At 46.1% G+C, this 15,847-nt stretch overlaps 1 protein-coding gene across 1 annotated transcript in view; it reads left to right on the forward strand.

Annotated features, from left to right (window-relative positions):
• Window positions 1–14,542, forward strand: part of LOC144097823 (multidrug resistance protein mrp-7-like) — a 41,697-nt gene extending 27,155 nt beyond the window's left edge. The window contains exons 14-19 of the mRNA XM_077630448.1: window positions 4,054–4,182; window positions 5,502–5,675; window positions 8,059–8,217; window positions 11,828–11,994; window positions 12,832–13,026; window positions 14,310–14,542. Coding sequence (XP_077486574.1) covers window positions 4,054–4,182; window positions 5,502–5,675; window positions 8,059–8,217; window positions 11,828–11,994; window positions 12,832–13,026; window positions 14,310–14,427 — 942 coding nt within the window. The 3' untranslated portion in view covers window positions 14,428–14,542. The remainder of the gene's footprint in view (window positions 1–4,053; window positions 4,183–5,501; window positions 5,676–8,058; window positions 8,218–11,827; window positions 11,995–12,831; window positions 13,027–14,309) is intronic.
• The last annotated feature ends 1,305 nt before the right edge of the window (window positions 14,543–15,847 follow it).

Consider the following 15,847-nt stretch of genomic DNA (forward strand, 5'->3'; position numbering starts at 1 on the left):
AGAGTTGCAGTCTGAGCCCTAAGAGTGTCTTATATGACGATAGACATGAAATATTTGCTTGCGTTCTCTCTTCTCTCAAACGATGCGTTAGACATTCGTATACATAAAGCACCCCGTGGTATTCGTGTACGACCGCTAAATAATTCATAATTGATTTTCTTCTTGGTGCTGTTTCTGTTAGGTTTTATCGACCGAACAACGACTGTGACGTGAGGTTGATGTTTCGGTGACGTGATCCAGTAGGAAAACTGGAATACAATCGCTGACAGGTCACTTTTTGTCATGCCAGGTGCTGGAAGAGGCTGGATTAAGTGGCGTAGTGAATTAACACAACATATCAGCGATTATATTACAGTTTTGAAGCGAAAGTCTCGCTACGCTAGGTTTGCAAGAGGGCAGCGTCAGTGCTGTCACGTGATATGTGTCACGTGGTGTCATGGCAGGTGTCACATGACAGGTCATGTGACCTACTGGCGTCATCACAATTGGCCCACCATGGCAGGCGGAAACTGCCCAATCGGGCATCAGGCATTTCATCGACGCTTTAGAGACAATCCGTTCGGCAGTGTGTGTGGCGTTTGTAAACGTAGCCATGCAAAGGAAGCTTTCGCTTCTCCCCAGGGTTAACCAACGTTTAAACCACAGCTATTTCTAGCGGATCACGTGACCAAAACAACAACTTGAGGCACATTCTTCGTTCGGTCTATGAAACCGAAACCCAAAGATCATGGCAAAAGAAATTCACTTATAAATTATTTAGCCGTTGTAGGCAAATACCACCAGGTAATCCGTGCATTCTAATGTCTAACGCATCGTTTCACAGAAGAAAATGAGCAATAAAATTAGGTGTCTGTAATCCTTTAAGACATAAACGCATTTTTAAAAAAGGAAAAGGACTACATTTCATAAGAAAACGAATCTTGCAAGCACCAGTCTTTTTTATTTGAGCAATTAGGTGATAAAACTTGAGACTGTAGTCCAGCTTTACTGTATAACCAAGAAAGGCGATAACTAAGTGAGAATCAGCTGCGAGACAGAATTTGAAGAGAAATTGAGTGGAGCCAAGTAAATTAAAGAACTGCACTCATAGTGTGGCTTACCTGTAGAACATAGTCATACCCAACAATTCTGGACAGAAGCATTTTTGAACGGGAACCAGCTTATGAAGGCGATTTTTTCATATATTTCAAGATTTCGTTCTAATGGTCAATATATCAGCAGATATCCCGTCGGCAGCCTTTCACTTTTTTTGCTATTAGCGTTCTTGCTATTGTCAAAAGTGTTCCACATTGGTTTTCTACGGCAATCTTAACTGCTTGATGCGAGCTATGGAAACGATTGCAAAGAAATATTTTCCTACAAATTGGAAGAATGAATTATTAACTTCAATACTCCTATACAGTAACTTCCAGTTTTCCAATATTCAAAAATTTTATCCAAGATTGTTGGACATGTGGCATCTACTGAGAACTATGTCGGCGAGGCCATGGCTAAGTTTTGTAATAAAAACCGAATGAAGCTGTCTGAATTTAAGATACTGGGGCCATCAGGGTATAGTATGCAATTGCTGACTGTGAGACAGTTAGGCTGCTCAGTAATGTAAATTAGAAAGAATAGCTAGTCTTACTACAGAGTAGGTCTTTGCTGTAACCCTTATTTCTATCTGTGAGGGAAAAGGTGAAATACTTAATGCTTTAAAACTTTTGTCCGTACATTTCTGAGACTGAGTCCATTAAAAAAAAATGCGTTTAACATTGAAATCTTTAGTGCAGTACCCCTTCGAAATAGTCTCCCTTGCAGTCTATACGCAGCTTCCAACGCTTCTTGAGGTCTTGGAAACAGTTGAAAAACGGTTCTTTTGGCTGGGCTGTCAGCTCTTTTGTTGTGGCGTCTTGAATGGCCTCCACGCTCCTCATCCAGGGTCCTTTTAGGGCTCTCTTCACATGAGGAAACAGGAAAAAAATCGCATTGGGAGAGGTCATGCGAGAATGGCGGATGAAAACGTACAGTAATGCTGCGCTTGGCGAGAAATTGTGTCACGCTGAGAGCAGTGTGCGGCCTTGCCTTATCGCGGAGAAGGCTCCATTGTCCAGATGCCCATAAGTCCGGGTGATGGCGTCGCAGTGCATCACGCATGTGTTGGAGCACGCGAGTATAAAACTGTTATTCACTGTCTGCCATTGTGAGATGAACTCGTGGTGTCTGACACCTTTGGCATCGTAAAAATTATCAGCATCGTCTTTGTTTCGGTCTTTTGTCGCCGCACCTTTCTCGATCCCGGAGGCTTGCGGACCGCCATTCGGCGCTCTGCCTATTTGTTTGAGGATCGTATTGAAAATACCATGTTTCGTCTTTAGCAATGATGCTGTCGTCGAATGCAGCATCCTTCTTTGTTTCGGAGAGCAAATCAGCGCTCACTGATGCCCGCGTGTCTTTCTGGTCCTGTGTGAAGGAGTGCGGCACAATTATGCATTCAGCTTTCGTTTCCACAAGTTTTCACGCAAAATTTGGTGGCAAGTTGTCTTACTAATGTCAAAAGCATCTGATAGCATACAGACTGTAATGGTGCGGCCTTGCTGTCCTTGATCCGAGCCATGCTGTTTTCATTCCGTGTGGTTGAAGGGCGCCCCTGCCTTGCGTCTTCTTCCACCGACGTTCTCCCCGAAACGAACCTCTTGTACCACTAGAAAACTCGCATCCGCGATAATGTCTCGTTGCCGTAAGCGCCACGAAGGAGCTCATACGTCTGTGTGGCTGTCTTGCCAAGCTTCACACAGAATTTTATGTTTACACGCTGTTCGAGGTGGACGTCCATCTCTCCACATTCACTCAGAGTAGAATGCGCAGACGACTAGTGAAAACGTAACTTTATAAATGTTGTGCCGTCTAGCGGCTGCCACAGCAATTAACATAAATAACTCAGGTTAGCCCGAAAAGATGGCGCTGCCCATATGCACCAACATTTGGTTTGGGGAAGCATTTCTAGAGAAGAAAATAAATCAGTCTTGAAACTTTACGGCCAAAGTATTTTTATCATATCGCTGTCATATTCGCTTGATGGGAACTCTAAACGTCGTCACATCGCCAATTTAAGAAATCAACCCGAAATTTCAGGCTTGCAAACGAGCCATGACGAATGAAATTATGGCACACCTAAGCAATTCATATGATGTGTAAATTCGAAAAATTTAAACTGGATGACTGGGTCAGCGCATATCTCAATCGCTCTCTTAACAGGCGTTGACGTCCACCTACAAATTGAGGTAGTTATGCGCCTTTCCTTTTCTCAAAACCAGCGGAAGATACAGACTACACTGATTCTAAGGATAGGAAAGGCACATAACTGACTCCCTGGGTCAGCAGGCACCTCATACGTGCTTTGAGTTACGTAGCGGTGGGGACGCCGGAGACCTATTGCTCCAGGAAGGGTGATTCCTTCATTGCGTGCCGCGTATCTGCCACGGGGTTGTGATGACGGCGCGGTTTTTCGCAGGGAACCAAGTAATGTTCTGACATTAAAAACAGAATGATGGACATACGTGAAAAACGAACTTCGCAAAGGCGGATGAGTATCTATCGAGATATATGAGTAGCACGTCTTGTTTTCTCCCCTTATCTATAACTTTATTACTACAATTTTGAATAGCAAGGTGTTACAGTTAAACAATTGTCAGAATGCTGCATTTCTCAGCGGTAGAAAACTTTTCGGCATAGCCCTTGGCGGTGCCGTGAGCAATTCTCCTTTTCCTACAATGTGATGAATAGATGAGAGCAGTTATTGCACCACGGCATGTGCGTCGCCTCAGATGTGGACTGCATTGAACAATGAGGTCATTCCAGAGTTTTAATATTTATTTGTTTGTGCGTGCTTCTATTGCCATAATACTAGAGATTCATTCCCCAGGGAACCACACCTCATCAAACATCCCTCGCATGCCCGGAACAACCTACCAGTGATACTATACATATTGTCCCAACTGATAATGATGTCTATCCTGTGTGCAGGTTTCAGCCCACAGTCACCATGAGAGAATAAGCATTACTTCCGTGCAGGTACCCTTCGCAATGTCAGGAGTTATGATGGTCATCTTCTGGGCGACACAGGGTTATGTGGCTTTGGAGCGTGCCCTGGAGTACGCAGAACTCCCCGTGGAAGAGGCAAGGCTCGAGGGATCATTTCCAGTGATGTTCCGCTAGAGGTTCGCGTCAGACGCGGATAAAGTTTTTGAGAACTCGCCCCTAATAATATCTTTTTCTTAACATCCTCGGATGCGCGATATGGTGCACGTTGGCTGCCGAGGATTCCTTGCGACGCAGTGTGTTTCATATAGGAAGATATGGCATTAACAAAACACAGAACTCATATTTACACTGAAAAAGAAAGGGTGAGCAAAACTTGATGCTTAGAAGTTTTGATTTTTAGGCTAGGTTGAGCCGCGTTGCGATGACTTAACGTGCATCTGCCATATATTTCATATTAGGTCTAGTGAAGTCCAGGAAGCGTTCTTCCTTCCCAGTCTTAGTTTTTTAAATACGCATAGATCACAGCATATATAGTTTTATTTCATAAGGTGATAGGAATGAGGACCATTTCAATTTCTTCTGTTATTTTTCTGTTCTCGATTGCTGTAAAGCCCACATACGCCATGACTGGACGAACGGCTTGCTCAAAGGCGGTTTTCTGTCGACTCGATCCACTGCTGCTGAAAATTGCCTACCCTTTGTATACGAAAACTTCGTCTAGTCTGTTCATAAAATTTTATGCTGCACGTGTTGAAATTTATAAAGTCGCTTTAGACCATACTACTTTCGCAAATTTCGAAACACAGCTCAAGCTGCATCCGCATTTTCTTTTTGATAAGGAGTCGCCAAAATGCATAAATGAGAAATTCACTTTCGGCTTTAATGTTGGACATAGACAGCATGGGCCACTGCTGCCATAACGATCAATGAGTATTTTTAAATTTGTGTTTTACTGCACCCATCATAAGTGTTTTTCGCACTTTCGTGATGCTGCTGAAGTTACGGTAGAAATTCCGACCTGTCTTCAGTAAGGAATATTCGTCACTGAACAGTCACTGACTCGCTACAAAATTTAATTCTGTTGTGAATACCATTCTAAGCGTAGTAAAGTGTCGCAGCTCTCCGGTCTATTTGTCAGGTGAACGGCAAACTGCCGCTCTCAATAGTAGAAAAGCAGTGCCAAGAATCTGTGCCGCGCTGCCCCCGCCCCCTACCCCCTGAAGACAGAAAAATGCCAGTGCAATTTACCGAGGCTGCCGATTCACTTTTCATTTACGTGCTTTCTAATACCGCAGCCTCCCGGTCGTAATATTGGCGGTTCATAGCAAGAGAATGGCCTGCTCTAAACATAGGCCAAAATAATAGGTTTTGACTCAAAGCTGCGGGCACATTTACCTTGGCATATCTAGCGAATTTCGCTTGCAGAAATAAAAAAATCAGACTTTATTAACTTTTAACAGCCTCCTCCTACTCCGCAGGAAACTGCAACCGAGTCGCAGTGGCTAAATCCTCGCCTATTCTTGGAACCTTTCGATGAATTCTGGCCGAAGCGAGGAGTTGTGAAATTCGATCACTTTAGCGCGTCTTATCGCCCTGGTGTTGGGGACGATGCGCTGAAGGATATCTGCTTCGAGGCACACGCGGGTGAAAAGGTGCGTTTTTTGATAGCCTTATTACATACTGCTTTCTGATCTTAAGGTGCGAATGTTGGCTTGTACGCAATTCATTCATGCTGATACAGCGCACACAAAGGCGAAGACAGACGACTACAAAAGTGCTGCCGACCTAGACTGCGCATCTATCAATGTTCAAAGTGAAGACGGCACGTAAAAAAATACATATTTTACCAGATGAGCAAGTGACACCTGACAGTCGTTAAAAGACAAAAGATGGCACTAACAGCATGAGGCGATAACTCGCAGCGTACACGCCGTGCAGTGGCTTCACGCGACTAGCTTTGGGCAACGGAGACAGTGCCACTCAGAGTCACTCAAATTTGAGACTTGCAGAAAATATTTCCCATCGCAAGGAAGTGGCTCGCGAGACTAGCCAGTAGTGCTGCACGGGTCCATATACTTTCAAGAAAGTTCAAAAGCATTACATTAAAAACTATTTTAATCACCACCTTTTTTCAGTTTAAATTCTTACAACCGGGGTGCTAGGGCGCTTATATTGGGCTGATAACGCGAACTGAAGCGGCCGCAACCAAGCAACAGTGTGAAATGCTCCACACTGGCGCTAAGTCTGCCCGTTTACGGTGGATAGCAGTAGTTGCCGGTCGTCCAATCGTTCATCGCGTGGCGAGGAACATCGCTTCATGCGGTTAATCCTTTAAGGTTTCGTGGCTTGCCACTAGAGTTTTTCAGTGAGAGGCATGCTGAAAGATCGATACTGTGGATGAGAAGCCGCCGTTATGGCTCACTCAGGGGTAATAGCTCTTGAGTTCTGACTCCAAAGAGGCGGGTTCGATCGCGGCCACGGCGACCGCATTTTGATGAAGGCGAAATGCTGATGACCCATGTACTATGCGATGTCAGTGCATGGTAAAGAACACCAGGTGACTGAAATTATCCGGAGCCCCTGACTACGGCGTCTGAACGTGGCCGCTTTGGGACTTTAAACTTCATTAACCAAACCAAACATGTAGCTTTGCTAACTTTGCTGCTTCCAATACCTCGCGTACTAGCTCCTGAGCATTCTTGTGCAAGATCTTTCCGCGTGTGAATTTTTCTGTGCGTTGTCATTTTCCGAAGGGTCCTGCTTGGTGACTACAAGCAGCGGCTACACTATGCAGATTACTGTTGGGCTCTTTGAATCAGTCATAAGCACACCAGGCCGAGTATCCCGCATAGAAGAAGCGAGGACGCAAACAGGAGTGAACGAGGGTGGTCCTCACACCGTAGCTGTACTTCTCAAGCCACGTGAAGAAAGATGGTTGACGAGAAAGTGTATACGTAGTGATTTCCGTCAAGTACAAGCATTACAAACTCTACAAGATGATCAATGTTGACTTTAAAAAAAGGCAGCGAGACCCTGAAATAACCAGAGGAAACACTTTGTCGAGTGTTCGGAAAGGGCAGTTTATTCTATTGCGTTATGCTGCGACGGCCTTTATGTGAGACGACTTCTCGGTATGGTGACGATTGATACAAGGAGAGCGACAGCAATGTGAAAAAGGTGGTTGCGACTTGCGGTCACCAAGCAGAACACTCCTGAAGTTTTGCTTGTACGGAATAATTCAGTCTAGAAAAGCCTTCAGTAAGCACAATAAAAAGTACTCGAGATTTAAGAGCTGGCGGATCTAGCGTCACTGGAACGATGCGTCAGCGTTTCGCCCATAGAGCTGACTCAAAATGAAGACAGCCTGCTGCAAGCCTCGAAAAAGTAACGTTCTGGCTTTTTGAAAAAAAAAATAAACTGTCGCGCGACGTTGGCCTGTGTCGTTCAAATTTCAACTTACTTGGCATTATATGCTTGGTCATTTATGCTGATTTTTCTTCTACGCATTGATGTATGCGTAGCCTGCATCAAAAGTTGGCTTTTGTGATGTCTTTTTGCTCTTTTCGCGGGTTTTTTCTGATGAAACTTTCTGATCTCCGTGCCACATATCGTGTGACTTACATGACGCAGTATTTCCCTATATAGATTAACGTCTTAGCCATGTCTATTGTAAAGCTACTTAAGGGATAATTCAATGCGCAGCGGCGGATCAGTGGCTGTAGCATTCGACTATTCAACCCAATGTCGCGGGATGAATTACTACCAGCGGCGGCCGCATTTCAGAGGAGGCAAAATGCAAAAACGGCCGCGTGCTTTGCGATGTGAGTGCGCTTTAAAGAAGCCCAAGCGGTCGCAATCAATCTGGAGCCCTCCTCTACAATGTCTACCACAGCTAATGCGCAGCTTGAGGACGTTAAACCCCACATGAGAGACTCTTCAACTACGCCCTTTCTCACTTTCGTTGCGCGCAAAAAAAGTTGCTTTGCAATTATTTGATCGGGGCTCACTAGCACTGGCCGTCTTCACGCGTTCCAGCTAGCAGTCGTGGGAAGAACCGGTGCTGGAAAGTCCTCACTCGTGCTGGCTCTCTTACGAATTATCCAGCGCACTTCAGGGGCTATCACAATCGATGGCACTGGCATCTACGACGTGCCTCTGAAGAGGCTTCGCTCGGCCATCGCCATAATACCACAGGCAAGTGTTCGAGACGACACTCGGCGTCTTTCTTTCTATTTCTGTCTGACCTCAGCGGTTAACACCGATGGCCCATGTCCAACGTCTTACCCCTGTTCACGGCATTTCCTGAAGCTATCATTGGGCTTGGAACGCGGCTCAAATGGTCATATTGATCACTAGTTTTTCTCCTATAAACAGCATGGCCAGTAACGTCATTGTAGCCCCACGAAAAAACAGCGGAGGACTTTTCTGGGCTATAAAGACATACTGTTTAAATGTGCCTGAGACGAGTATGAAGTGTTTCAGTCATTAGGCTTGTAATTTCAAAACAAAGAGACGCCGACCAGTAAAACGAAAAAATTGTATTGACGTTTCGGCGCCCAGAACGGGGGCCTTGTTCACAATGGAAACACACCAAGAGGGTTCGTCTTTTTAAAAGCTATAGTAATCGCCGTAAAGATCGCGCGTAAATCGGGTTAAGATTGCCCTCGTTACGATTAAGCGTGTGAGCCGTTGTCTGTATCACCAGGGACTCGAGATGAAGCCGTGATGTTGTCAGTTTCTCTTTTTCGATGATTCTTGCTTTTTCCCAATCTATTCTGTGAGTTGCCGTCACCGCGTGCTCTGCCAAGGCGTTATTGCGGGTATCTTCTTTCTGCACATCACGAGCATGTTGCTGTAGGCGCTTCTTGTAACTTCCGGTTTCGCCGATGTAAACACCGTTGCAATCTGCACAAGGGATGGCGTAGACAACTCCTGGGAACTTCTCTTTTGGCAACTGATCTTTGACGTTCATCAGTTGTTGTCGCATTTTCTTGACAGGGACATGGGCAACCTGCACGTCATACTCTCGTAATACACGGGCGAGGCACTCACTTGTTTTCGGCACATAAGGAATAGCCGCACGTTTTTTGGGCGGAAGAGGGGCGTCCGGATGACGAGGCCGTGACAGCCGTCGTTCTGTGGACCTGATGAAATGGCTTGGGTAACCACAGCTAGTGAGATCTTTTCGTACCCTTGACGCGTCCGCAGCGGCGTCAGTGGTGTTTGTGCATATCTTCTTGGCCCGCTGCATTAAACTGCTCACAACGGCTCTTTTTTGGGCGGCAGGATGGACGGAACTGAAATGTAGGTAGCGGCCTGTATGTGTAGCCTTTCTATACACGCTAAACGACAACTTCTGGCCTTTCCTTGAGACGAGGACGTCCAGAAAAGGCAGACTGCCGTCCACCTCTTCTTCCAACGTAAACTGAATGGCGTCTTCCTGGCTGTTCGTCCCGCCGAGCCAAAAACCGCTCTACTACAAGTTACTATGCCACAATGGTTCCGCGCCAGCGTTTTATGGCTTGCCAAAGATACATAAACCAGGAGTTTCAATGCGACCTATCGTGGATTTTACCCGCTCCCCTCTGCACAGCCTCTCCAAATTCTTGCACCGTGTTCTTTCCCCGCTTGTTGGCCATGGGACTTGCCACGTTCGCAACTCATACGACTTTGTTGAGAAGACCCGCAACACCCTGATCGAAGACAGTGAATTGATGGTGTCTTTCGACGTGAAGTCCCTGTTCACGAGTGTACCGACTGACCTTGCTGTCGACGTATGCACCGCTGCGCTCGATAGCGATGCCTCTCTACCGGAAAGATCGCCAATAGAAGCACGGGACCTGCGCCGGCTGCTTGCTTTCTGCCTGAGCAATACCTACTTTGTTTTTAGGGGAAACTACTACAAGCAAGTCCATGGGACCCCCATGGGTGCTTCTGTTTCGGTGACGGCCGCTAACCTCACCATGGAGTCATTGGAGCGACGCGCGTTAACCTCCTTTCACCCTGCCCCCAAGGTCTTCTTCCGTTACATCGACGACTGCTTTTGCATTCTGCACAAGGACGCGGTGAGCCAGTTTCTGACACACCTGAACAGCCAGGAAGACGCCATTCAGTTTACGTTGGAAGAAGAGGTGGACGGCAGTCTGCCTTTTCTGGACGTCCTCGTCTCAAGGAAAGGCCAGAAGTTGTCGTTTAGCGTGTATAGAAAGGCTACACATACAGGCCGCTACCTACATTTCAGTTCCGTCCATCCTGCCGCCCAAAAAAGAGCCGTTGTGAGCAGTTTAATGCAGCGGGCCAAGAAGATATGCACAAACACCACTGACGCCGCTGCGGACGCGTCAAGGGTACGAAAAGATCTCACTAGCTGTGGTTACCCAAGCCATTTCATCAGGTCCACAGAACGACGGCTGTCACGGCCTCGTCATCCGGACGCCCCTCTTCCGCCCAAAAAACGTGCGGCTATTCCTTATGTGCCGAAAACAAGTGAGTGCCTCGCCCGTGTATTACGAGAGTATGACGTGCAGGTTGCCCATGTCCCTGTCAAGAAAATGCGACAACAACTGATGAACGTCAAAGATCAGTTGCCAAAAGAGAAGTTCCCAGGAGTTGTCTACGCCATCCCTTGTGCAGATTGCAACGGTGTTTACATCGGCGAAACCGGAAGTTACAAGAAGCGCCTACAGCAACATGCTCGTGATGTGCAGAAAGAAGATACCCGCAATAACGCCTTGGCAGAGCACGCGGTGATGGCAAATCACAGAATAGATTGGGAAAAAGCAAGAATCATCGAAAAAGAGAAACTGACAACATCACGGCTTCATCTCGAGTCCCTGGTGATACAGACAACGGCTCACACGCTTAATCGTAACGAGGGCAATCTTAACCCGATTTACGCGCGATCTTTACGGCGATTACTATAGCTTTTAAAAAGACGAACCCTCTTGGTGTGTTTCCATTGTGAACAAGGCCCCCGTTCTGGGCGCCGAAACGTCAATACAATTTTTTCGTTTTACTGGTCGGCGTCTCTTTGTTTTGAAATGTATCCCCCCGGCCAGACGGGATTCCGTCACACTCTCGACTTCATAGGCTTGTAATGTTTAAAAAAAAAACAGTGCTTCTAGCTCCGTCAACACGCCCCTAAAACGCTTTGCCCAGCACCATGCCGTATGTCATGTGAGCATATCCACTGGCAACACTACAGTATTTGGTGACACAATTCATAATGTCATTACTCAAAAGATTTGGCAAATCTTCATAATTTCAATAATCATACAGTTACTAATGTGACGACGTAAAACACCTTTGTCTCAGTTATTTCTATCGGCAGGGCATTAAAAAAATTGCGAAGACACTTCAGTTCCCCCTTAAGGGTATGACGCCATAGCGTAATGGGGTAATTGCCATATATGCTGACGGTCATCCTGCACTTCGGATTTATAGAACCCTGGGAGTCGCCTTCATACCCCTCCTTGAGCAGTGGTGCAGCGGTTAAGCGATGCGGCAACATCCGGTGGCAGGTGCTCCCAGCGGCGGGCCTTGTGCGACCCAGGTTGCTGTTCCCGAGCGACGAATGCTTAATTTAACTGCCAGCAACCACGGCGGGCTGTTTTCTCACTATCCGGTGGACAGGCTGTGATGGCGCCGCCAGATCCCGTGACCTAGGTGGCGCACTTGCCAGAGTGATGCTCGTGATTTTTCGCTCTGAACGCCAACAACGCCGACGCCGGATTTTGTGGGTAACGGGGACTTTAGCGCTATCACGTTAAAAGTAATTTTGCACAATATTTTCTTCGCTGCTCAGGACCCTTCGTTGTTCTGTGGAACTCTGCGCGAGAATTTGGATCCACCAAGCAGCAGGTCAGATGCGGAGCTTTGGAGCGTTCTTCGAACTGTGGGCTTGGACGACTTCGTAGATAACGGCGCAGAAGGCCTATCTTTCACAATATCAGAAAAAGGAGACAATTTAAGGTAAGCGTAATGTTCGGAGAGCGTCTGAATATCACCTTTGTGTTGAAACGTGTAGAGAAGCAAAAACACAGGGAGTCAAGCTCCTAAAATTTTATATTCTCGCAGTATACGGTCCAGATTAGTTGAGAAATCAAAGGTCAGTTAAGGCGCCTATTAAGTTTACTCCGTTATTTTAAATCGACACGTTCACCACAGAGGAGTGAAATAAGAGAAAATTCTACATTACGCAAGCTCTCCTAAAAAAACAACAATGCGTTTCATTGCGAAGCGCACTACTAATGTTAGCGCCATAAGCCTTAAATTCCAAGAGGTAGCTGTTTATCCATCACACTATGGCGCTAGAGTAAAAAAAAATGGGTAAATTAGTCTTTCGTGAAGGAATCGAACACATTTAAGTAATGCACCAAGTTCATGGTTGCAGAACAGCTGTCGTTAACGTCGCACTCTTAGACAATGACGTCTAAGCTATTTGGCTAATTTGATGTGCCGATGTATGAATTTCATATTTGCCCTTCTTACCATGTAGCAAGGAATTCGAGAAGTGGCACGTTTGACGAAAGTTATGCTCAGTATTCTTCCCACATTCAGGATAATTTTTCTAGATGTAGGGCATTTTTCGGTGTTTTCACAAAAATTTATTTATTGTATCAATTTCGTGTTGCAAATGTTCTAACCTCTCGCTGCGAAGTGAGCAGGCTGAAAACGGTGGCCACGTTTGTTAGAGCGAATCTTCTCGCAGAAATCTACTAAACTGCCTTCTACCGTTCACCGTTCAAAAACGCATACCGTCAATGCGAACTCTCATTCACCTTACTTTCGACGCATCTACGCTCGCAGTGCCGGTCAGCGGCAGCTTGTGTCCCTCGCTCGCGCCCTCCTGAGAGCAACGAAGATCCTGGTGCTGGACGAAGCGACGTCATCAATGGACCCGGAGACCGACCGACGGATTCAGGCAACGCTGCGAGAGAGCTTCTCACACTGCACGCTCATCACCATAGCGCACCGCATCGACAGCATCCTCGACTACGACAGGTGGGTAAAACCACGGATCAAAATTCCTGGGCATATGCACAGCAGCTTTCGAATGTGAACTTTTCAAATAAAGCACATGGTTGTAAATAGATCCCGGAAAGCCATACTCGCGTTCGGCGACCTGACGTGTTTAGCACAGCCCCGTCTGGATTTTGCGTCGAGACTTTTGCGTCCAGGCTTTTCGGCATTAGGACGTGTTAACCAAGTTGGCCGTCGTGCCAGCGCAGTATACAGTCGAGCCCACTTACAACGAACCTGGCGATTTTCGGTCATGGCTAGAATAGAGCTTACAGCTGTAAATAAAACTTGCTCGAGTATTTTACCATTCGAAGGCACTGTATTGCTTAAAAGTCCATGCTGTTGACTGCTATTAGTCGCCGGTGCGGTATTCTCGACGTTGGGTGGTACGTCACGAAAGCTGGACGCACCGATTGTTTCCAGTACACATCTGACATTTCACGTCAATGCAACTTGCACGCTACCAGCGACGCGTACAATCTATTAATTGATAGTGAACCCATTTCAACGCATTATTTTCTGGCATGAAGAGATGCTTTGGCTAGCCGATGGGATGCCTGGGTGGAGTAGTAATCTCAGTGCATCGAATAATTAGAGATCAAAGGTCACCAGCGCAGGCTCTTCTGATCAGCTATTTCTCTTTGTGTTTGCATTAAAGCTTCATTGTTTTGCGAGCATGTCTGTTACTATTCTTATTCAGACTGAATTTCTCAACAACAGAAATTGCGAGTTTGTAGTGTAGCAATTTAAAGACACTAAGTTCTTGAGATGAAGGCACGCTAGAATTTTCTGTTCGTACGAAGGCAGTTAGTCCTGCATGAATCAATCGTGGCTGCCGGTGTTGAAGATTGTGACAACGATAATGAAAAGTATAAAACAGCGTCAGGTATTACAAGAAGATTAAACAACGCACAGAAGAACGAAAAGTGCAAAAATTTTTGACCGACGGAATTATGAATGCAGGAACATTGGGTTAATTTTGGCTATCTGCAGAATGCTCATCTTCCGCTAAGAAAGAGTTCTAAGCACTGCACTTCTTTTTGTGAAAATTAATCTAAGAAATCTCTGAACACGTAGGCCTGCTCAAGTGAGAAGAAGATGTTCAATTTGCTGTAATGATTGAAATATGATGATTATTTAACCAAATTCTGCAGGTACAAGGCAATGACGCAGGCATGCCGCGAATGTCTTCGGCACAATTTCCGCATTCGTGTTTTTTTCGGCCGTTATGTCATGAAATCACATCTCCAGGCACTTCTTTTCAGGGTGGTTGTCATGGACGACGGCAGAGTCGTAGAATGTGGCCGCAGCGAGGATCTCCTCGCAGATCCACGGTCCAGATTCCGCCAAATGGTCACTGAGGCCGGCTTGCTGCCGGAATAAGGCGTCCGCACATGGAAAGAACGAGCGAAAGGCTACAGCCCCATCGAATACCGCTATCGTTAATAGCGCCCGTGATCCTCTTCGTGTTTTATTTGAGATGGGGGATTAAATTGTTCCAGAGCATTTTACATTCTTTGCGCCCAGCATCGCTCATTTTTGCTCATTACGCTGTCTATTCCCAGAAAACATTTCTCATGAATAATAGCAACACTTCTCTTTTATCGCTCTTTAAGATAGAAGTTTGTACATCTATATTTGGATGTATGTTGCAGAAAGAGAGACGTAAGCAAGGATTCTTACTACTGGAGAATTTTGCGAGTCGTGAAAATCAGACACAAACGAAAGAGAGCTGTCGTGCGGCTTTCTTTCCTGGCTTTCTCGGGTAGCCGGAAAAAAACAGGGGTTTCATGCCATACTCACAGCTCGAACCTTTTCTACTTAATGGAACGCGTCGCTCACTAACTTCTAACTGCTGTTAAAACGGCTACTCGGGTTCAAACTGCCGACCCTCGGGAGAAGGCTTCTGGTAATATTGCCAATTGTCCTTGCCAAGTATTTCTAACAAAGGGTGCGAAAGCTGCATTTTGTTCTGGTGAATGGAGCCAAATAAAATTTGTTTTTCAAAATGCCAGGAAATATAACCGCAATACCCAAACCAAACTACTATGGTGTGAAACTAAAGTGTGAAAATGCGACAATAAATGTTTCAATTAAAGCCAAATACCATAGCGTCAAGTTGTTTTCTCTTAGCTGATTCATTTACCCAGGTAACTGGAACGCAAAAATCCTCGGTGGAAAGTTGTTTCCAAAGGTAAAACGCGGAACGCGGTCATGACATGACCTCAGCGTACCGCGTCTGCCAGAAGTGGCTGCAGAAGGTCTGCTCAGGCGGGAGTGGCTAACTTTAATTATTTTTTGTACTACTTATGGCATCAGGCTTCTATCACTCCGTGTTGCTGAAGTTCCCTATTGAGTCAAGAACCCGTTACATGCCGTGGATTTTGTTTTATGAAACTAATTTTCACCACACATGTCCCATTTTGGGCAACACATATTTCCTACGAGCATCCCGCTGCGCTGTATGTTGAAAGAAAATATTAATAGTGGCATTACAGAGGGCATAACTAAATGACTTTTACTGGTCTCTTCTGCGACGTTGAAAAATACAACTTGGTTTGCCGTGAATATACCACCGCCCGCCAACTTAACACGGACGCTTGAGCGCGTAGCTCTTGCTGACATAAGCCCAGCGGAGCGTTAGCCGGTGGGTTTGAAAGCATGCTGCGCGGTGCTTACGGCGTTTTACAATAGCCAATGTCCTGCGGCCACCCTAATGGCGCCAAAGCGAGCGTCCAACATTCCGCGGCCCTAATGTCAGTCGAAGGAAGCTACGCGCTTGAGAATTTGTGTTAGGTTTGCG

The sequence above is a fragment of the Amblyomma americanum genome, chromosome 7, assembly GCF_052857255.1.
Source record: "Amblyomma americanum isolate KBUSLIRL-KWMA chromosome 7, ASM5285725v1, whole genome shotgun sequence".
Lineage (NCBI taxonomy): Eukaryota > Metazoa > Arthropoda > Arachnida > Ixodida > Ixodidae > Amblyomma > Amblyomma americanum.